The 23,524-nt window shown below is 39.7% G+C and overlaps 1 protein-coding gene across 11 annotated transcripts in view; it reads right to left on the reverse strand.

Moving 5' to 3' along the window:
- Window positions 1-23,524, reverse strand: part of PSD3 (pleckstrin and Sec7 domain containing 3) — a 610,189-nt gene that overhangs the window by 214,322 nt on the left and 372,343 nt on the right. For all 11 annotated transcript variants that reach the window (XM_088832770.1, XM_088832769.1, XM_088832768.1 and 8 more), the window contains one exon: window positions 17,137-17,226. In XM_088832770.1, the coding sequence (XP_088688896.1) occupies window positions 17,137-17,226 (90 nt within the window). The remainder of the gene's footprint in view (window positions 1-17,136; window positions 17,227-23,524) is intronic.

Here is a 23,524-nt window from a genome sequence, read left to right on the forward strand (position 1 = left end):
GTGAGATGAACTGGGAGAGACGCGCTGACGTATATGCACTCCCCGCTGTGAGACAGACAGCTAACGGAAAGCTGCTGTCCCGCACAGGGAGCTCAGCTTGGAGCTCCGTGATGACCTAGAGGCGTGGAATCGGGGTGGCGGGGGAGGCCCACGAGGGAGGGGATACACGTAGCTGATTCACTTCACTGTACAGCAGAAGCCAACACTACTTTGCAAAACAATTATATTCCAATAGGTAAAAAAATAAAGAAGATAAGTGGTACAGAGTAGTGAATGCTTATAAACGGGATTTTTCCTTTATGTGGGTGGTTGTAACAGTCAGTTGAAGGGCCATAGTTTTTAGGTAGATGCCACAGGCCCACCGCAGCTCTCCACAGAAGCTGTAATGTGACTGATGTCACTGTCCACCCAAGCAGAATACAAAGTCCACTGACAATGGTCCACTCTGGTGACATACAAAGGAAGCCCACATCCCCTGATTTTCATCACTTAGACTTGAAGTTTTTAAACATTTAGAAATACTTAAATAACTTTTTAGACTTTCACATGTAATTCTACTTATGATAGCGAGACAGAAGGTGATACAAAAATCATACTATAAAATTGCCCTAGGCCTTTTAAGAATATTTGTATACATTAAGTATGTGACCTTTCGACATTCCTCCTATTTCTCTACTTTGATCTAAAAATATCTCCTGTTAGTCTGACAGTGGCCTGAATGACTCAGCATAAACAATAACACACACACAGAGCGAGGTTCTGGGACAAAGGCTGCTCCAAGGGCGTGACAGGTGGTGGTCATGCTTCCTGCCTCCACTCCAGCACTTAAACCATTACGCCACCACCACTAACCACCCCCCAGCCGCCCGGTTCTCTCCTTTATTCTGGCTCCGCAGCATCCATGAGAACTGCCCTGAATGACGACTAAGTGCTCTCTCCTCGAAACAGGCTTCCTGGATGCTCTCCTGTTGGAAGTCTTTCTTTTTTATTCTGAAAACCCACAGCATTTTCCACGTAACTCTCCACTACAGACAGAATTCGAAAGATGCTGGCCCCCAAGATTCTCATTACTTGGATACTGAGCTAAACGCTCACTTAGGTGCTGCTGGGACGGAACTCCACAGGTAGAATTAAGGCTGCTGATTAGCAGACCTTAATACTGGAGGGTTATTTTGGATTACATGAGCGGGGGGCGCGCATGCATCAGTATTTAAACAAGCTCTTTAAAGCCAAGAGGAAGGCAGAATCGTCACTTAGGAGATGTGCCAGAAGAAAAGAATAGGAAAAATGGGGCCAAAGGGGCAGTGAGAGACATGAAGAGTGAGAGGCACGTGGCTCATCGTTGCTGCGTCTGAAGATGGACGACAAGGGCTGTGCGTGGCCTCCAGTCCGGGAGTGACCGCCCTCTGGTCACAGCCAACAAGGAAACTGAGGCCTCAGTCCTACAGCCACAAGGAACTGATTTCTGTCAACAACCTGAATAAACTTACAGGTAGATCCACCCTCAGAGTTTACAGAAAGCAACACGGGCCTCCCTGCGCTTGATTTTGCTCCTGTGAAACCCAGAAGAATATAGGCCAGCCCAAAACTCCAACCTATAAAATGGTGAAGATATTCAAGCTGCATTGTTTACATTTGTGGAAATTTATTAACAACAGAAATAGAAAACTAAAATGCTTTCTTCTGTACTTTATCCTATTTACCCGTTGAAATTTCAGTGGACATGAGGATTAGAATGACCTGAGAAGCTTTTAAAATGCACATAATCTATTCCCAGATAAAATTTCTGAGGAAGATGAGGCCAGGAAAGGGAGAAAACATCAAATTTTTAGTTTATCGCTTTCTTTTTCCCTAACATTTTTTAATACTAGCATCACTTCATAAAGTTCCTGCAAGCCCCTCTCCAGGTTAACCACAGTTAACGTCCCCAGAGTTAACCACAGTTCTGATTTCGGTTTTCCAGTGAAGGTTAGTTTTGCCTGTATTAGGACACTGCATAATAGAACCATGCACTGCATATGCTGGTGTAAGGTTTCTTTCTCCATGCTGTTGTGTATACAGGCACTCCACTCCTTTTTATTGAGAAGCACACATTGTAACGCTACACTATAGCTTATCCATTCCCGGTTGATGGACACCTGGGTGGTTCACAGTTTTGGGCTACTATGAATAAAGCTGCTATGAATATTTTGGTGACGTGCTTTCATTTTCCTTGAACTGCTGGATCATAGGGTAAATGTATGTTTAGTTAATCATTCTCTGAAGTGTCTATGCCATTTTAAGGGTTTCTAGAGGAATGAGAATATATCGACACACTTTTTCTCCCATCTCAAATGATCTGAATGTGTGGCAGGATTTGAGAACCACTAGACTAGATTAAGAATTCCTCCAGAGCTGGATGCACATCTTACTCATCCTAGCTTTCCTCAATATATTTAGCATAGTCTTTAGCAAAGCAGGAACTCATGAATCCTATCAGATTTCATCTTGATCCAGCTTCTGACTTTTGCCATATATGGCAAATTTATTAAGTAAGTCTTCCATCAGTTCAGCTCAGTTCAGTCACTCAGTCATGTTTGACTCTTTGTGACCCCATGGACTGCAGCATGCCAGACTTCACTGTCCATTACCAACTCCCAGAACTTGTTCAAACTCACGTCCATCAAGTCACTGGTGCCATCCAACCATCTCATCCTCTGTCGTCCCCTTCTCCTCCTGCCTTCAATCTTTCCCAGCATCAGGGTCTTTTCCAATGAGTCAGCTCTTCACATCAGGTGGCCAAAGTATTGGAGTTTCAGCTTCAGCATCAGTCCTTCCAATGAATATTCAGGACTGATTTCCTTTAGGATGGACTGGTTGGATCTCCTTGCAGTCCAAGGGACTCTCAAGAGTCTTCTCCAACACCGCAGTTCAAAAGCATCAATTCTTCAGTGCTCAGCTTTCTTTATAGTCCAACTCTTACATCCATGCATGACTACTGCAAAAACCATAGCTTTGACTAAATGGACCTTTGTTGACAAAGGAACGTCTCTGCTTTTTAACGTGCTGTCTAGGTTGGTCATAGCTTTTCTTCCAAGGAGCAAGTGTCTTTTAATTTCATGGCTGCAGTCACCATCTGCAGTGATTCTGGAGTCCAAGAAAATAAAATCTGTCACTGTTCCATTGTTCCCCCAACTATTTGCCAGGAAGTGATGGGACTGGATGCCACGATCTTAGTTTTTTGAATGCTGAGTTTTAGGCCAACATTTTTTAGTTTCCCATAACTAAACACAAGTAGTGTGATTTTGAGTAAAGTATTTCCTTATCTGAATAATCCTGGGTCCAATACTTGTTTTCTCTATCAAATTTCAAGAGGGTGTGGCCTGTGTCTGTTTTATTAAGGGCTGCACACATGAATCCAGCACAGAGACACATATCAGGGCCTCTATGAATGAACAAAGTGCACAGGGGAAAGAAAAAACCCTTTCTCCTAAGTTTTTTTTATTTTAATTAAAACAAACTACAAGTTTCCACTCTGGGAGAGTCCTAGGTCTACAGCTCTCAATATTGGAGGGCAATAAAGATCCTTCTGAAAATCTGAATAAAACTATGGATCTCCCCCTATAAAAAGAAAACCAAACCAAAAAAGACAGATGTATGTATACATCCACACACATTCAGAATTTTGTACATATCAAGTTGGTCACATAGTGCTCACATGGTCAGAAGTCGTGGCACTGGGTTTTATATAAAACTGCAATCAGTTCTCCCACCAATATTTGTTGAATATCCGATTTGTCCTGGAACAACACTGTGTATAATGGCAAGTCTCTGCCGAAGAATAGGGGTGTAGGGGGGTGGTCACATACTAGTGACCAGCAATAACATCTAATCCAAAGTCAGACAACTCTTTTTAAAGATGACTTATTTGCCCAAGTCTACAACATATGACCAACAAACTGAAACACAGCTAACCCTTCAAGATAATACTTTGGGTATAAGAGATTTACCTTTGAATTGTGTTTCTGGAAGTAAAAGAGAAAGAGGGAAAGAAGAATAACTGTCCATGCTCTATTCTCAAGGAGTAAATGCTTCTAGCATTAATGGACCTCGTGGTGAAATGACCTGCCCTGGGGACTACCATCTGTGGTGGCTTCCTCAAACGGCAGCATGTCTGAGGCGCAAAAATGACGCTGCTGTCTGTGGGAAGTGTGAAGAGAAGGGTAAATGTTAAAACAGCTAAAGCAAACAAAAACTTTAAAACAGCAACAATAAAAACCCAGCGTTGACAGAGAATGGAGTTCAAGAATGTCTTCTGGTAGAGAAATGAATTATTCTATATTAATGGATGTGAGAATTGGATTGTGAAGAAAGCTGATCGCTAAAGAATTGATGTTTTTGAACTGTGGTGCTGGAGAAGACTCCTGAGAGTCCCTTGGACTGCAAGGAGATCCAACCAGTCCATTCTAGAGGAGATCAATCCTGGGTGATCATTGGAAGGACTGGTGCTAAAGCTGAAACCCCAATACTTTGGCCACCTCATGCGACGAGTTGACTCACTGGAAAAGACTCTGATGCTGGGAGGGATGGGGGGGGCAGGAGGAGAAGGGGACGACAGAGAATGAGATGGCTATGGCATCACCGACTCGATGGACATGAGTTTGAGTGAACTCCGGGAGTTGGTGATGGACAGGGAGGCCTGGCGCGCTGTGATTCATGGGGTCGCGGAGAGTCGGACACGACTGAGCAACTGAACTGAACTGAATGGATTTTCTGATTGAAGTTAATTTTTTCAAATGGCAACATCTTTATAAAACAGTTGCTGGCAACTTCCCAAACCCATTTCACACTCCTGGTCTCCTTAATCAAACTAAGTAAACGTGAGGCCATGTCTCAGAGGACTCACTCGGCCCGCCCATCACCCGGCCGCGCTGCAGCGCACTCTGAGGAGTTGCTGACTGCCCACCGGGGCCTGCCCCTCACCGCAACAACTCCGGCCGCGCCAGGTGCAGAGCCAGGGCTTTGGGGCCTTCCTCCTTCTCTTCGCCTCATTATCAGTCGCCACCTGGTAAGGGCCATTTACCTGACTGATAGCACTCCCTGCAAGTCATCCTCCTCGTTCCTGGTTAACCTGGGAAAACAGCTGTTTCTTCAAAATAAGTTCAATTTAAAATTTAAATAGCAACCCGAATATTTCGGTTTTATGAACTTTGCTTCAGGAAAGGTGAGCTAGCTCAGAGATGAGCAGTGGGAGGTGTCCAGGTCCAGAACCCCCAGTTTTAGGCAGCTATCTGTAAAAAGGCATCCACACGGTCATTGGCTTGGAAATGCCAGGGAGGAAGATGAGGCCAAAACTGCAAAGTAACAATTTTGGGTATTATTAAAATAGACCATAAATGAGGGTCTGGGTAAAATTTGTGATGTGTGTTACACAGACTCCACAACACCCATTTATTCTGGCTGTTCAGAGTTATTTTAAATTTTTTGCATTTTCAACTTTTGGGTCTTTTTCAGACAACAGACACTTACATAAGTGAAGCATTAATACAACCACAAGTCAAATTGTTTTCCTTTGTGATTTTTTTTTTTAATTGTACAGTTACAAATGCCTTTAAATTAAAATCCATGTCTCTGCATTGAGGATGGACTATCCATTGTGATACTTTATTAGCCACTGACTTGCAGGCTTGTTAAAAGAAGTCCATCATTGCCATTCCTGTCTGGTACATCATAAGCAAAGGGGGACAGTTTAAATTCACAATGTGACCCCCGACATTCATGTCAATACCGCAGGCCCACGCCCGAGTGACAGGAGCACCAACCCTGGTGGACGGCATCATGAAATTTAAAAACCTTCCAAACATATGACCATTCTAACCTCTGTGGACGCATCTGAGTATGAAATTCTTCTTCATGATTCACTTCATGATCACTTCTTAATGATCAAATTAAAATGAACTCTATCTGGGAATCATTAATATGCCATTACAGGACCCGTAATGATTACTACCTCCCCTCTCTCCTACTCAAACTCTTCTCTCTCTCTCTTTTTTTTTTTTTTTTTGGTTAAAAATCTGTTTGTACTCTTTAAGCAGCATCTGTTCTGTCAAAATGTTCTAACAGACTTCTTTCTGATAGATTTTTTCCTAAAGCATGAACATGACATGGAGACCTTCAGCTATTTCCAAGTATTCCCTTTCTCATCATCACAGTCTTCATTCAAGGTCGGAGCCAGACCAGAAGCAGCAGCTTTGTCTGTCCAGGCCAGCACCTGACCGGAAGCGACAGCCTGCACCCGGATCTCCACAGGGAAAGCGGAGCAGAAGCACACCACGAACCTTGTGTCACAACTCAGCTTGGTGCATTTTACTGAACAAAGCTGCATCCCGTATTTTAAGCCAAAACCTTTCAAGCTTCTCTCTTTAAAAGCTCACTAAAGCAGCTTTTCTCTTGAAATGCTCGCCTGCTTCTACCAGGATAAGCATTCAAGTTGTTTTCCTCCATAGAGACTGTTGCTACCAGGTCTCCAGGACCTTCTCTTGAAGAGAGCTCACCTACTCCAGGCAACAGTTGATGCTCTTTTTTTAGCTACACTTAAATACCACCCCTCAGTTCCTATTTTCAACTGCAGACTCCAAATATAACTCAGATCAAGTATTTTTGAGAATTCACTTCAGGCTTTTCATTTATAAAAAATGTCAACTTTTTTTCAGACTGTGGCCCATTTCTCCCTCTCACATAATTCTTTAGGAGTCATCCTTTGAGGACACGGACGAAACAGAGGTTAATTTTCTTGGATTTAAATCTGAACTTTCACTGCTAAGCACACAGTTCTTTGTCTAAACTAATAAATACATCAGAAAAGTTAAAACTTGAGAGATGCAACTTGAGTTTACAAAGAAAAAAGTGATATTAAGAACACTAATACTTAGACTGAAAGGATCCATAAAGACCATGTATAGTTTTTATCCAGCTTACTCTTTGCCACAAAATATTTTGCTCAAAAGAAATCGCACATGAGTTAGCTTGAGCCCAGTAGGAAAAACAGAGGAAGTAGTTCTGGTCCTGGCAGAGAGTGGGGGACACGGCAAGGGGGCACCAGATACTGTCAGCTTTAGGAGCCTGAACTGAAAACCTGGAAATTATGGGCATGGCCCACATGTCTCAGTTTACAAACCAGGAAACCATAAGGAGGCACCGTCACTTGTCATCGGCAGCAAGGGGACGGGCGTGGGACCCCGGACCCCCAACACCGGGGTGCACGCTCCAGTCCTCACGGGCACTCTTGCAGGATGGCGTTACTGCCCATGCTGCACACGTGGCCTGCAGAGCAGTGCAGAGCGACACCAAGATCAAGCCTTAACTGGGAAGAAGCAGTGAGGGTGTTCCTACTGTTGGGCACTCTTCCATTTCATGCCGTTTAGAACCCAGGTGATGTAGGAAGGGACAGTGGGGCAATTTGGAAAATAATTTAGCAACAGAAAAGCTCGTATCCCAAAACAATGTGAAATCGCTCCGTTATTAACTGTCACCAGCCATGCCCAAGCCGTCGTCCCTTCTCGAATGCTCAACTGGAACCATTTCCTCACCGTCTCCTCATTTCCATTAGAACTTCCTTCCAAAACGTTCTCCACAGACCCCAGAGTAATAATAATAACCTTTTAAAATGGACTCATGTGACTCTCTAGCTTTCCAGCTCTTTAAAATAATTCCCACTGCCTTTTTCTTAAAACCACAGTTTTCTCCGCTGCTATGCAATTGCAGCTGAGCTTAACAATCATGATATTCGCTGCTGGAAAGAGTTATCAAAGAGTAGTAAAGTTTGAAAGAGTATGAAAACTTCATTAAACTCATTATTACATGACGCTTGAATCTCTGGCTGAATGCAGAGAAATGGAACTTCCTTTTCACTGCACGTTTTAGTGAAATACTTGTAGATTCACACGCAGTGGCTAAGACAGTAAAGGATCTTCCTACAGTGTGGGAGTCCCGGGTTTGAGCCCTGTGTTGGGAAGATACCCTGAAGAAGGAAATGGTAACCCACTGCAGTATTCTTGCCTGGGAAAATCTCATTGGCAGAGGAGCATGGCAGGCTATAAACCACGAGGTTGCAAAGACTTGGACATGACTGAGTGACTAACATTTAACACATGCAGTTATAATAAAGAAGAGATTTTTTAAATACATTTTACCAAGGTTCCTCCAATGGTAACATTTGCAAAACTACAATATATCATAATATTTTACAACCACAACACTGACTTTGAAAACCCTCACCAGATTTCTCCACTTATACTTATCCTCATTTGATAATACTGGAAGCAAAGATGAAAGAAGAGAGAGCAAAATGGGGGAGAAATGTTTTTTAAGGTCAGCCTTTTGGTAGAAAGAAAAGAGCAACTGTCAGCGTTAAATTTTTAATCTCCTCCCTGGTTGAAAGGGTCAAATTAGATAGGTCAATGGAACCCTGAAAGCTGAGTTGGCTTTGCTCTCTTTTTAAGAAAAAGCCTACGCTCTTGTTGTCACTGTGTGCAAACAGACACTTCTCAGAGTTCAAGTTTTTAACAAATTGCTTGAATCTTTAATAGCTGGGTTGTTGTGTGTGTTTTCTTTTTTTTTTTTTTTGCTTACCCCTATATACAACTGAGATTAATTAAAAACCTAATGGTTATACACCTGCATAGCATAATTCTTATATTTCTGAATTATTGTTTCTTTCTTTTTACAAAATACATTAATCCTTAATTTTTTTTTTTTTTGGAAATGAAATGTCCACTTTTATTTATTTATTTTTTCTTTTTTTTTTCTGTTTTCTTTTTTTTTTTAATTTATTTTATTGGAGGCAAATTACCTTACATTAATATATTGGTTGGTTTTGCCATACATTGACATGAATCCGCCCCGGGTATACATGTGTTCTCTCTCTTGAACCCCCCTCCCACCTCCCTCTTCTCCATATCCTCCCTCCATGTCATCCCCATGCACCAGCCCCAAGCATCCTGTATCATGCGTCAAACCTGGACCGGTCACTTATGATAATATACATGCTACAATGCCGTTCTCCCCAATCATCCCCCCTTCACCCTCTCCCACAGAGTCCCAAAGACTGTTCTAAATGCCTATGTCTCTTTTGCAGTCTCTTATACAGGGTTCAGGTTACCATTTTTCTAAATTCCATATATATGCGTTAATATACGGTATTGATGTTCTTCTTTCTGGCTTACTTCACTCTGTATAATTGGCTCCAATTTCATCCACCTCATTAAAACTGATTCAAATGCATTCTTTTTGATGGCTGAAAAATACTCCATTGTGTATCTGTACCAAAGCTTTCTTATCCATTCATCTGCAGATGGACATCTAGGTTGCTTCCATGTCCTGGCTATTATAAACAGTGCTGCAATGAACACTGGAGTACATGTGTCTCTTTCAATTCTGGTTTCCTCGGTGTGTATGCCCAGGAGTGCAATTGCTGGATCATATGGAAGTTCTATTTCCAGTTTTGTGAGGAATATCCACACTGTTCTCCATAATGGCTGTACTAGTTTGCATTCCCACCAACAGTGTAAGAGGGTTCCCTTTTCTCCACACCCTCTCCAGCATTTATTCCATGTAGCCTTTTGGATAGCAGCCATTCTGATTGGTGTGAAATGGTATCTCATTGTGGTTTTGATTTGCATTTCTCTGATTATGAGGGATGTTGAGCATTTTTTCATGTGTTTGTTAGCCATCTGTATGTCTTCTTTGGAGAAATGTCTGTTTAGTCCCTTGGCCCATTTTTTGATTGGGTCACTTAGTTTTCTGGAATTGAGCTGCAGGAGCTGCTTGTAATTCTTATTTAAAATGTGTTTTTCTGTTGTTAATCTTTGGGATCTGTTTATTTATGTGCTACCCTCCTGGCTAATATCTCCATCATTTTCACAGGCTACTGTTGCCTAAGAATACCAAATAAGAAACTTATGTTTGAAATGAAACATACAATGTTTTCAGCCGACTACATATGTTAAGTAATAGATACAGGTAATATGCATTTTCAGAAACTTCTTTAAATTCTAAAATCTGGTTCACATCTAAATTCTGATTTGGGGGAAAGCCAGGGAAAACACACACATCTGAATAAGAACATTCACTGGGATTCGACTTAATAGAATATGTAACAATATTTTTTAATTTCTAAAAAAAACTTTTATACAATTTTTGAGGTCATTTTCCATTTACAGCTATTACCAAATACTGGCTCTATCCCCTGTGCTGTATGAAACATCCTTGAGTCTTTCTTAAACCCAACTGTTTGTGCCTCCCACTCCCCACACCTACACTGTGGCCCCCTCCCCCAACCAGTAACCATTTGTTTGTCATTTGAATCTGTGAATCTCCTTCACTACTTTGTTGTATTTTATCTTTAGATTCTACACATAAGTGATCTCACACAGTGTTTGGATTTGTCTCTCTGTCTGGTTTTATTCACTTAAAGTCCATTCCTGTTGCTGCAAATGGCAAAACTTCACTCTTTCTATGGCTGACTAGTATTCCACCGTGTTCCTTACCCAGTCATCTGCTGATGGACACTGAAGTTGCTTCCCTATCTTGGCCATTGTAAATAATGCTTCTATGAACAATGATGTGCGGATATCTTTTCAAATCATTGTTTTTTGGATTGTATACTCAGGAGTGAATGTACTAAATCATATGGTTCTAGTTTTTATTTTTTGAGAAGCCTCCAGACTGTTTTCCACAGTGGCTACACCAACTTACATTCTCACCAACAGTGTACAGATTTCCTTTCTCTCCACATAATTGCCAAAATTTGTTATTTGTGTTATTTTTGATGACAGCCATTCTGACAGGTGTGAGGTGACAGCTCCTTGTGGCTTTGATTTGCAGTTCCCTGATGATTTATGATATTGAGCATCTCTTCATGAGCCTATTGGCCATCTGCATATCCTCTTTAGAAAAATATCTATTCAGGTCTTCCATCCATTTTCTAATCAGGTTGTTAGCTTTTGTGATATTGGGTTGTATCAGCTGTCTATAAAGGTTGGGTATCAACCGCTTATTGGTCAAATCATTTGCAAATAGTTTCTCTCATTTAGTAGACTATATTTTCATTTTCTCAATGGTTTTCTTTGCTATTCAAAAGTTTTTAAATTTAAAGGTTTCATTCATTTATTTTTACTTTTATTTCCTTTACTTTAGGAGATAGATCCAAAAAAATATACATTGCTACGATTTATGTCAAAGAGTATTCTGTCCAGGTTTTCCTCTAGGAGTTTTACAGTATCCAGTCTTACATTTAAGCCTTTAATCCATTTTATTTTTGTGTATGGTGTTAGAGAATGTTCTGATTTCATTCTTTTACATATAGCTGTCCAGTTTTCTGGACAAGGATTTTTCAGTTATTTGCAAATCAATCAATGTGATATACCACATTAACAAACTAATGAATAAAAACCATATGACCATCACAATAGAAGCAGAAAAAGATTCTGATAAAATTCAATGTCCATTTCTGATTAAAAAAAACTCTTCAGAAAATGGGCATAGTGGGATATATCTCAACATAATAAAGGTCATACCATATATGACAAATTTATAGCTAACATCATACACATGAGTGAAAAGCTGAAAGCATTTCCTCTAAGATCAGGAAAAAGACAAAAGATGCACACTCTCACCACTTTTATTCAACATAGTTTTGGAAGGCCCAGCCATAGCAGTTAGATAAGAAAAAAATAAAAGGAATTCAAATAGGAAAAGACGAGGCAAAACTGTCACTCTTTGCAGATGACATGATACTATACATATAAAAGACATCATCACCACCTAAAGACACCACCAGAAAACTACCAGAGCTCACCAATGAATTCAGTAAAGATGCAGGATACAAAACTATTACATTGAAATCTGTTGCATTTCTACATACTAACAACAAAAGATCAGAAAGAGAAATTAAGGAAACAATCCCCTGGAGAAGAAAATGGGAACCTACTCCAGTCTCCTGTGTGGAAGAGATTCATTCCTGGGATAACAGTCTAGAATCTACAAAAGCTGACCAATAACCCCATGAGCCTTCTGGCCCAGAGCTCTCCATTTGGAGAACACACAGAGTAGGGAGACATCCAGCAATACTTCTTCTTTCCCAGGATTTGTAGTCACTTCAAGTAATTCACATCTCCATTAATATCCCAGGATTTTCTTGGGATCTTTAAAGAGGACTAGAACTAATTTGCTTCCTCAAAGTTTCTTCATGATCTCAGGACTAGTTTAAGACCAAATTCTCCTTAGTCTCTGAACTCTTGCAGCTGGCAAAGACCCAAACCAAAATAAGATATAAAAATGCAGCAAGATGGATAAGAGGCACTGTTGCTTAACAAGGTTAAAAAGGCAGAAAATATAGGATTAAAGAAGGTTCATTGTCAGGTGCCTATACAATGTCAAGACAGGTATCACTGCACAAATGCCTTCTGTGAAGGATTCCAATGGCCATTCTTTGGAACCAGCAAGTCTTTAGAAAGAAAAGCCACAAATGATGAGGATTAAAAATCTTACCACAATAGGAGAAAATGCTCAAGGTCAAAGTCACAGATGGTCCCTTCTAAGAACAAAATGATGCGTATGTTTAGGCTGAAAAGGGATGGGGGAGAGAAGCCCTGTCTATTGACACTAATCCCACTCTGCCCAGGAAGTGTAAGATACCTTGAGTTCAAATACTCGCAGGAAGGGGTGGAGTCCTTGTCCAGTCCACTTTGAGATAGGTAAAGAATAAAACAACACTAAAAAGTTATAATGACTTCCCTGGTGGCTCAGAGGGTAAAAGCGTCTGCCTACAATGCGGGAGACTGGGGTTCGATCCCTGGGTTGGGAAGATCCTCTGGAGAAGGACATGACAACCCACTCCAGTACTCTTGCCTGGAAAATCCCATGGATAGAGGAGCCTGGCAGGTGACAGTCCATGGGGTTGCAAAGAGTTGCACACGACTGAGCAACTTCACTTTAAAAAGTTATAATAGCTAACACATACTAGAACTCTGAAGTCTTTAGATATATTAATTTATTAAAACAACTAGATGAAGTAGGTGTTAATAAAGCCTCCCATTTTATAGATGAGACAAAGTTTAAGTGAATTTGCTCATAACCCCTCAGCTAATCAGACAGGGGAGCTGAGATTGGAACCCAGTCAGAAGAGTTCCCAAGACAAGTCATAATCCTCATGTATCATGTCTCTTAGGAACTTCAACCTCCAACCCAGAGCGGGCCTGCATTTCACATTCTCATCTCCTTCTATTTGAGTCCTAAGAGCTTCATTACTTATTAGAATCTTAGGGATGTCCTATTAAATCATCAGAACTAAAAGCAGATCTTCCCTCTTCCCCTTTCTTCTACCTCACCCCCAACGACGCCTGAAGGCACAAACCACATCCAGGCATTGGGACTGGCACGCCCAGTGGAGCCATGGACACATCAGATGGTCTGGCAGAGTCTGGTCTTGATTTGGTGAGGAAATAGGCGGGAGGGAGAGAGAGAAAGAAAAAAAGAAGGAAAGAAAGAGAGAAGGGGGCGGCGGGGAGAAGGAAGAAAGAAAGAGCATTAATGTTTATGGAGAAGAAATGGGATGGGAGTTGAAGCGGAATGTTAACCTAAATCAAGATCAAAATCAGTTTCCCACTAAAACTGTACTGATATTTTAAATGGAGGCTTATCTCAAACAGCACGTCCTCCCAACCAGATTTCAAGTTTAAAGAACCTAATAATATTCCATCACCAGTTGTCTTTTGGTACCCAACTTCTTCCACTTTATACCATAGATACCTGTTCAATTCAGTTCAGTTCAGTCGCTCAGTCGTGTCTGACTCTTTGCGACCCCATGAATCACAGCACGCCAGGCCTCTCTGTCCATCGCCAACTCCCGGAGTTCACTCAAACTCATGTCCATCGAGTCGGTGATGCCATCCAGCCATCTCATTCTCTGTCGTCCCCGTCTCCTCCCGCTCCCAATCCCTCCCAGCATCAGTCTTTTCCAGTGAGTCAGCTCGTCGCATGAGGTGGCCAAAGTATTAGAGTTTCAGCTTTAGCATCAGTCCCTCCAATGAACACCCAGGATGGATCTCCTCTAGAATGGACTGGTTGGATCTCCTTGCAGTCCAAGGGACTCTCAAGAGTCTTCTCCAGCACCACAGTTCAAAAGCATCAATTCTTCGGCAATCAGCTTACTTGTCATCATTTAAGCAACATACTGGGGAAAACTCTTATTTGCACAAAGCACTCATACACTCATGTATCTGTTTAGGTCCTTTCAGTAAACAGCAGGTAAATAGCAGTAAATTGTAAAGTGTGAAAAAGGGCTCAGTATACCACTATCTATCCTTTTCATGTAATCTAAAGCAAATTTACAGCTAAATATTAACTCAAGTCTCTGAATTAAAAGTTTGAAACAAGTCCTTCATGGTGCATACCTTTAAGTATGTTAAGGTCTATTTTTTATTACCATTCCTACCAACAACAAGCAGAATTCATTTTATATTTTTATTTTAATATGGAATAACTGTCTATTTAAGGGAGAAAGGACCCTCCATCTTCTTCAGTAGTTTGTGGTCTCTGAGACCAGGGGCCCATTTGGTTCTGATATGTTCTCCAAGTCCACACCTGAACACAGAGTGGGTCTTCAATAAATATTCCTGACTCTGCAGCTACCCTGAACAGCAGATACAGGTCAGAATGTTACTTCTGGTCCAAAAAGAAAATCCAAATGCTACTCTGATCGTAATAAGGTCAATATGTAGCAGTAACCATTTATCAGTTCTGTCCATACAAGTTTAAATGGCTCACCTCATAAATTAACCTGAATGGAATATATGGCTGTAATTTTTAAATTGGGAAAGGGGTGGCAGAAGAGAGAAAGGAGTTATCTAGAACCCATAAGATGATACCAAATGTGTGTGTGTTTATCTGGACATACGTATCTATCTGTGTGGCATGTGTGTAATACTGCCCCCCAAAGGCCAATTCATTTCCCACCCAACAATTCATCTCGACAGATGGCTATGGAGAGGGAGAGAGAGAGAGTTTTGGTGGGAGGGGAGAAGAGAAAGGAAGATAAGAAAGAGACCAGGAGAAAACAGAAGAGAAAGAAGAGAGTCAAAGGCAGAATTAAAAAGAAGCTGAGAGGAAGAGAAATGGAGGCAGAGGGAGATAGGAAAGGAGGAAAAGCAATTAAGAGGGCTGGCCACAGAGAGGCGTAAAATGAAGCAAACAGTTTAAAGAAAGCCTTTTCCTGCTGGAATCTGCAGTAAAACCCAGATTCCTACTGAAACAGAAAACCACCCTCTTGGGTGGGTGAGTGGCTGAGGTTGTTATAAAAGGAAATCAGTGTTTTACTTGACAATTTCCATGTAAATGACACTGTCATTTTCGGTATCATTTCACTGTCAACTTCCCAGAGTAAATAAAAAACAGTATAACACTTACTTTTCCCCCTGAGATTTTTAAGCATGATCTCAGTTGTACAACTGCAACAAATCATCCCGCAAATTCTTGGCAGAGTAAATCAAAGAACATATGCTTACCCAAGGTGAATGGTAGCCACTGGACTGTACATTAACTGCATTCGGTTCAGAAAGCTCCACCAAACATGCTCTAAATCTGCCCACTAATGAACCCACAGTTACTCATGTTACCACAGCCTACTACAAAAGTCTAAAAGCTACTATAAAAATTCTGTCAATTTTCATTTCTGGCATAACTTGATAAAAACCTCACAAATCCTCTCCCAGAAAGACTGTTACATTCCATGCTAACACCACGAGAATGAGAAAAGGCCTGTTTACATGTGTCTACTGTCTAACTTCCACGGATGCACAAAATATACCAAGTCCCGATCTACCATCTTTTACTTTCCATTCCCATTTGGAATTGTAGCTTCAGAAATGGCAGCATTTGTTCCATAGAGAAAGGATTTAAAAAACACCTTCCTTATATAGTAAGCTGAAGATACATTTCCTCTTGCTTTTTTCATAATATAATTTTTTAATGAGCTGCAATTAAAGCCAGTAAGACTCAGAATCTCGTAATACCATTTTTACACCTTTTTTCATTTTTTAGAGTATATATGTCTTTCCAAATCTGGTAGAACTCAATTCTATATATTATGTAGTTTAAAAGTCATAGAAAACATAAGGACTTATCTTTCTACTCATACATTTCCATATTACACCACGATTCAAATCCTTCTTAGCAAATTCAAAGGAACTGATGTCAAAAGAAATATACATGCGTACAAAGTTTTTAAAAAGAAAGTTAGAATCAAACAGAAATCTGTAAAAATCACATTCTCAACACACACATCTTATCCTGAAATTCAATATCCACATCCATTATCAATCTCTATTTTGTAGTTGAATCAAATGTACATCTCATGTATACTGTTGCAGGATGTTATGAATTCCAAAGTTGATTAGAGGGAAAACATGCTATTTGTTGTCAATAATAAAGCTCAGTGCAAGTAATTCAGGCATTCCACAATTACTCAGATTTTAGTTTAATGTCTTTCCAAAGATGACCTGAGTGGATTTCTGAGGACTGAATAGTCAGAACTGCTTCCTTTATTGTCTGATAAATGCTCTTTTGTTTCCATAGTGAATATACCATTGTGATCTTTCTCAAGTTCTGACAGTCAAATAAATTAAAAAATGCCCACTATTTGTATCACGAATTATTCAAAATCTACTGATTATCTCAGTATTATAAATTATAATGTGGACTTTCTAAGAATTATTAATTGAAGGGTAGTTTGCAGTCTGACATGTCAAGGACAATGGTCAATGGAAACCTCACCAGAAAAAGTAAAAAAAACAACAAAAGACTTAAGTGATCTTAGCCTATTTTACATTAAAAGGTAGGTAGAAAATATAAACATATTTTAAATACCAATATTTCAGGGTAGGGCATTAAGAGGGACAAACTACTAAGTATAAAAAAATAAGTTACAAGAATATATTGTACAGCAAAGAGAATATAGTCAATATTTTATAATAACTTCAAATGGAGTATAATTCATAAGAATACTGAATTATTATGTTATATACCTGAAACTAACATAATATTTTAAATCAACTCTACTTCAGTAAGTAAATACATAAATACCAGTATTTCAATGCTTACTTTCAGTAGATCCTTGGAGAAATCACCCCCTTCATCTACCCCTTGGAGGTTTGCAATGAACTCTTGGCAGGTCATCTTCTTTCCAATATTCTGGAACAAAGGCAAATAACACATCACAATGACATAGGTGGAATTAAGATTATTTCTTGAAAACGTGATTAAATAAAATAAGATTGATTTGCTTTTTCAAAACCAAACACAAACACCCCAATATATGTGTGCATATATATACCTATAAGTTTATATGCATATGAAAAAAGCAGATGGCTTATTATGCTTTGAAAACTGTCATTAAATATGAATAGCAAAATTATGTCAAAGTTTTATTTTAGCCTAAGAAAAAATCTGAAAAACCTTTGCTACATTTATGAAAAGAATATATAATGTAGTTTTTACAGGAAAAGCATGAATAAAATGACATTTCTTAGCTGAACTCTGATGGCTATTTGCTTCTTTATTTGTATTTCCTACCTATTGCCAAGAATGATGAAGGACCTGAGATTTCAGGCTGCTGCTTCAAGCTAAGAACTTAGCCTATCACAGTCAGAAGCAGGACCACAGGAATTTATCACAACAGAAGTGGCCGGAACCCCAGCGCTTTCCTGCTCCACTTCCCTGAGTCCCAATACTCAGCGCACTTTGAGTGGGGCCGGCTGACACCTGCACACTCAGGAGGAACGCTGAGGTTTGGGAACCTGAATCCTCGCAACAGAACAGTTAAGCGTATCTACCCCTTTGGCTGTAAAGAGATAAACCAGCTTGTATCTTTCAAGGCCATACACCAATCTAACCACTGCTCTGGGAATCACTAAGTCAATTTTCCAATACTGCTCGCTACAGAAATAATATTGAAAAGACAGACCAGAACAAAGGCAGCCAAACTTCAGTTCACAAAATGTAAGAAAAGCAAGAGATCTTTGGAGAACTGTTTCCAAACTCATTTCCAACTTGACTTAAGGATAATAAGTTTAACCAAAGATGATCTCATTAATAAACAAAAGTTAGAAAATGTGAGGGCTTCCCTTGTAGCTCAGATGGTAAAGAATCCAGCTGCAATTCAAGAGACCTGGGTTCAATCTATGCATGAGGAAGATCTCCCTAGAGGAGGACATGGCAACCCACTCCAGTGTCCTTGCCTGAAGAATCCCCGTGGACAGAGAAGTCTGGCAGGCTGCAGTCCATGGGATCGCAAAGAGTTGGACATGACTGAGCGACTAAACCCACAGAAAATGTGACATGTAAAAAGATAAAAGATGTAAATATACTGAGAAAACTAATAAAATTGCTATCACACAGAATTGCCTCCAGTGCCAGCTCCAACTGGCTAATAAAAGTTGCCAGTTGTGAAGGATTATGAGGTTTATTCTGGACTCTCACAGAAACCCATCCCGTGAGCAGGGGACGCAGAACAAAAGTGCAGAGATTGGGGCTCTCTGGCAAAAGTGGTCCAAGTGAACACAAGGTGTACCAATACAGCGCAGCCGTGCACACAACACATGGGCAAATACAATGAATGCTCTGCAAGGCTGCTTTATTCAGAGAAGACTAAGAGTAGGGGAGAACAGTAGTCTGCAAGCTGGTGCAGAATGTTCTAGAGACAAAGACTTTAAAAGGAGTGCAGAACCATAGTATCAAGGGAGCACTTATACAGAACTTAAAAAATACGCATCTGCCTGAGAACAGGTTCACCTGTGTGTCTTCAAAGTCATCGCTTCTCACTTCCTTTTCCACAACTGCCCTTCTGCCTTAAAACATGAAACAATCTGTCCAGTGCTTGCTAATTAATTATAACTTTTGCTAAAAACCCTGCCTCTTCCATCAGGAAAGACAGCATAGATAGTCACACTTAGAAGAAAGACTGCATAAATGTTTTAACAGTGAGAACTGGCTTTGCCTATTAATGTATTTGGTAGATATTTCCTATAACTTGAACAAATTGCAGCTGCAGTCCCAGGTTTTGGTGGAAATTTATCTAAAGCACAGAAATGAACCTTAATGGAAAATACTGTTTCCTAACGTGATATTGAAAAAGACAATCGTTCAATTTTCCCTTATCAAATGTATCAGATCAAACAGGGTGCCACCTAAGCTAAAAACTAGCAAGTATGATCAATAGTCATTTTGATATGACTTGGCAAGGCTTTTCTGGGATATGATTCAAGGATTTGAGAAAATGAATGAATAATGACTAGGTAAAAAATTCTTTTCCAAGTTAGGTGGTTTCAATTCTTTTAACAAAATTAAAAGAGGACATAATTTAATCATCACTTAAGAACAAAAATGTTTTTTTAATATGTGATTTGATAACATTGGGGCACTCTTTCTGCCCCCTTCTGATGTCTGTGTCAGAAGCTTTCTCTATCTCTTCTATACTTTAATAGAACTTTATTACACAAAAGCTCTGAGCCATCAAGCCTCGTCACTGGCCCCGGATGGAATTCTTCTCTTCTGGAGGGCAAGAATCCTGGCGTCTTTTGTGGTTCAGTAGCAACCTTTCATCTTGGGGGCTCATCCGGGATTCTTCAGGACAAGGTAAGGATGCTTAGAGCTCCAGTTCTTTGTTCTCCTAGGGAACGTGTTTTCTGCTGTACTTTACTAACTCTACGGTGTGCTTGTGTGAATGAATGACACGCCCTGCGCCAAGCAAGCGAGGAGCCCTGCTCTGCGCTTCAGCAGAGACCTCATAGGGCTCATGGCAGAAACCTGTCCGTGGTTTACACCAACCTGTCAGTGGACTTCCCTGGTGGCTCAGATGGTAAAGCGTCTGCCTACGATGTGGGAGACCCGGGGTTCAATCCCTGGGTCAGGAAGATCTCCTGTAGAAGGAAAGGGCAACCCACTCCATTATTCTTGCCTGGAAAATCCCACGGACAGAGGAGCCTGGTAAGCTACAGTCCGTGGGGTCGCAAAGAGTCGGACACGACTGAGCGACTTCACTTCACTTGATGATATTATCTGTTTTTAATCCTTGCAATGTTAATAATGATAAAACTTATTTTAGAATGATTTATATTGAAACGCCCGAGTCTTTTGGTAATAAGAAACTGAAACTTTCATCTCAATTTATATAATTTTTGTTAAAATAAGTATCAAGTAAAACAATATCAAGATTCCCAAATTTAAAAACATGTTATACAAACAAAAATAAAACTATGGAAAAGTAGACAAATTACAAATACCAGGAGCAGAAAAAGAAGATTTTAAAAAATATGTCAGTAAGTTATATGTAAGTGTCAATATGTCAGTTATATGTAAGTGTCAACTTACTATCATTTTTAAAAAACACCAGCTTTATCGAAATATAATTCATATAACATTCACTCTTGTGAACTATACAACTCAATAATTCTTGGTATATTGTTAAAGCAGTATGGCCATCACCAGTCTAAACTGAGAACACTTTTATCACCCCAAAAAGCCACTCCATATCCATTAGCCATCACTCTTAGATCTCTCTTCCATCCTCACTACCCATTCTCTTGAATACCAATAATAAACTTATTTACTAAGCCCTGTGGAGCTGCCTATGCAGGACATTTCACGTAAATGGAATCATACAAACATAATCTTTTATGACTGGTTTATTTCATTTAGCATAACGCTTTCAAGGTTCACCCATATTGTAGCATTAACCAGTATTTAACTTCTTTTTATTGCCAAACAACATTCCATCATATGAACATACTAAATTCTGTTTATCTGTTCAGAAATTGGTGGCTACTTGGACTGCTTCCACACTGTGGTTCCTATAATATAGCTAAAAATATTCTCATACAAGTTTGGGTGGACTTGTTTTCATTCCTCCTATGTGTAAACCCAGGAGTGGGATTGCTGGGTCAGATGGTAACTCTGTGTTTAATCACTGGAGGAACTGCTGGCACCAGTTTCAGTTCAGTTCAGTTCAGTTGCTCAGTCGTGTCCGACTCTTTGCAACCCCATGAATCACAGCACGCCAGGCCTCCCTGTCCATCACCAAATCCCAGAGTTTACCCAAACTCATGTCCATCGAGTCGGTGATGCCATCCAGCCATCTCATTCTCCGTCGTCCCCTTCTCCTCCCGCCCCCAACCTTTCCCAGCATCAGAGTCTTTTCCAGTGAGTCAACTCTTCGCATGAGGTGGCCAAAGGATTGGAGTTTCAGCTTCAGCATCAGTCCTTCCAATGAACACCCACATACCCACTAAAAGTGTGTGAGAGTTTCCATTTCTCTACATCCTCCCCAACACTTGTCTGTCCTTTTTATATAAGCCAACCTCATGGGTGTAAACTGGTGTCCTGTGCTTCTGATCTGGATTTCCCTAATGACTGGTGATGTTCAGCATACAATCATGCATTACTGGCCACATGTACATATTCTTTGGAGAAATGCTGATTCGAATCCTTTGTCCTTTTATTATTGTCTTTTATTCTTGAGTTGTGTTCTTTATATATTCTTGATACAAGCTCCTTATCATATATGTACTTTGCAGATACTGTCTCCTATCATGTGAGTTTTCTCATTTGATGGTGTTTGTTGAAGCAGACCAAGTTTTTAATCTAGATGATATTTCAATTTACTTATTTTTTCTTTGGTTGCTTGTGCTTCTGGTGTCATATGTAACAAATTAATGTCAAATCAATCCAAAGTCACAAAGATTTACTCCTATGTTTTCTAAGAGATTCTATACTGTTAGCTCTTACATTTAGATATTGATCCATTTCGCATTAATTTTTGTACAGAGTAGCAGGGAAAAATCTAACTTCATTCTTTTGCATTTGACTATCCAGCTGTCCCAGCACCATATGTATTCTTTCTCCAATGAGTGGCCTTGGCATCCTTGTCAAAAATCAACAGCCTGGAATGTAAGGGTTTACTCCTTAGCTCTTAAGTCTATTGAACAGATCTAGATGTTTGATTTGATGCCAGTGTAACACTCTCTTGACTCTCACAGCTTTGGAGCAAGTCGTTTTCACCTCTGCATTCTTTTGTTATGGTTAAAAAACATAATTTACCATCTTAATGATTTTTCTGTACACAGTTCAGTAGGGATGTATTTTCATATTGTGGTGAAACAGATTTCTAGAACTACTTCATCTTACAAATCTTAAATGCTATATAACTTCCTATCCTCCTCCCCTCCACCTTCTGGAAACTATCCTTCTACCTTCTGTTCTAATGACTCTGAATATTTAGGTAACTCATGAAAGTGAAATCATAGTGTTCTCAAAAGTTTGTCCATCTTGCAGCATATGTCAGAGGTTCCTCCTTTTTAAGTGAGGATTTCATTAGATGTATACCACAATTTTGTTCAACAGTTTATCCACTGATGGTCATTTGGGGTGTTCCACTTCTGGGCTTTGTGAAGTACTGCTATGAACTTGGGTATGCAAATATCTCCTTGAGACCTTGCTTTCAAATCTTTTAGATATATAGCCGAAATAGGATAGAGATATCATATGCTATTTATAATTTTTTAAGGAACTGCCATGTTACTTTCCATAGGGGTGCACCATTTTACAATCCCACCAACAGCATACAAGGATTCCAATTTCTCCCTATGCTTGCCACCTTTTGTTACTTTGCTTTTTAAAAATAATTAGTAGCCATCCTCATAAGTATGAGGTAGTTTTGATTGGCATTTCTCTGACAATTAGTGAAAGTTGAGAATTTTTTCATATGCTTCTTTGTTATTTGTATAATATCTTCAGATAAATGTCTAATTCAAATCCTTTCCCCTCTTTTTAATTGGGGTAATTAATTTTACTGTTGTAGAGTTGTAGGAGTTCCTACATATTCTGGATATTAATTACTCATCAGATATATGATTTGTAAATATTTTCTCCCTTTCTATAGGTTGTCATTTCACTTTGTAGTATCCTTTTGTGTACAAAAGTTTGCAAGTTTGATGTAAGCCCATTTGTCTATTTTTAATTTTGCTACCTATGGTTTGAGTGTCAGATCCAAGAAATCATTGCCAAGTCCAACATTATGAAGCTTTTTCTCTATGTTTTATTCTCATAGTTTTGTTGTTTTAGGCCTTTAATCTATGTTGAGTTAATCTTTTATATGGTATAAGGGTACAACTTCACTTTCTGCTTTGGATGTCCTTTATTCCCAGCACCATTTGTTGAAGAGACTGTCCTTTCCCCATTGAGTAGTCTTGGCACCCTTGCTGAAGATCATTAAAAAGTATATACACAAGAGTTTATTTGGGGCTCTGTATTCTATTCCATTTGTCTATCTGCCTGTCTTTATACCAGTATCACACTCTTTAGATCATTGCAGATGTGTAATATGTTTTGAAATCAAGAGGTGTGAGTTCTCTAGTTTTGTTGTTTTTCAAATCTGTTTAGGCTATTCACAGTCCCTTGAGATTCCATGTGAATTTTAGGATGAATTTTTCTTTTC

This window comes from Moschus berezovskii, chromosome 26 (assembly GCF_049115385.1).
Source record: "Moschus berezovskii isolate FMDL1 chromosome 26, NW_MosBer_1.0, whole genome shotgun sequence".
Lineage (NCBI taxonomy): Eukaryota > Metazoa > Chordata > Mammalia > Artiodactyla > Moschidae > Moschus > Moschus berezovskii.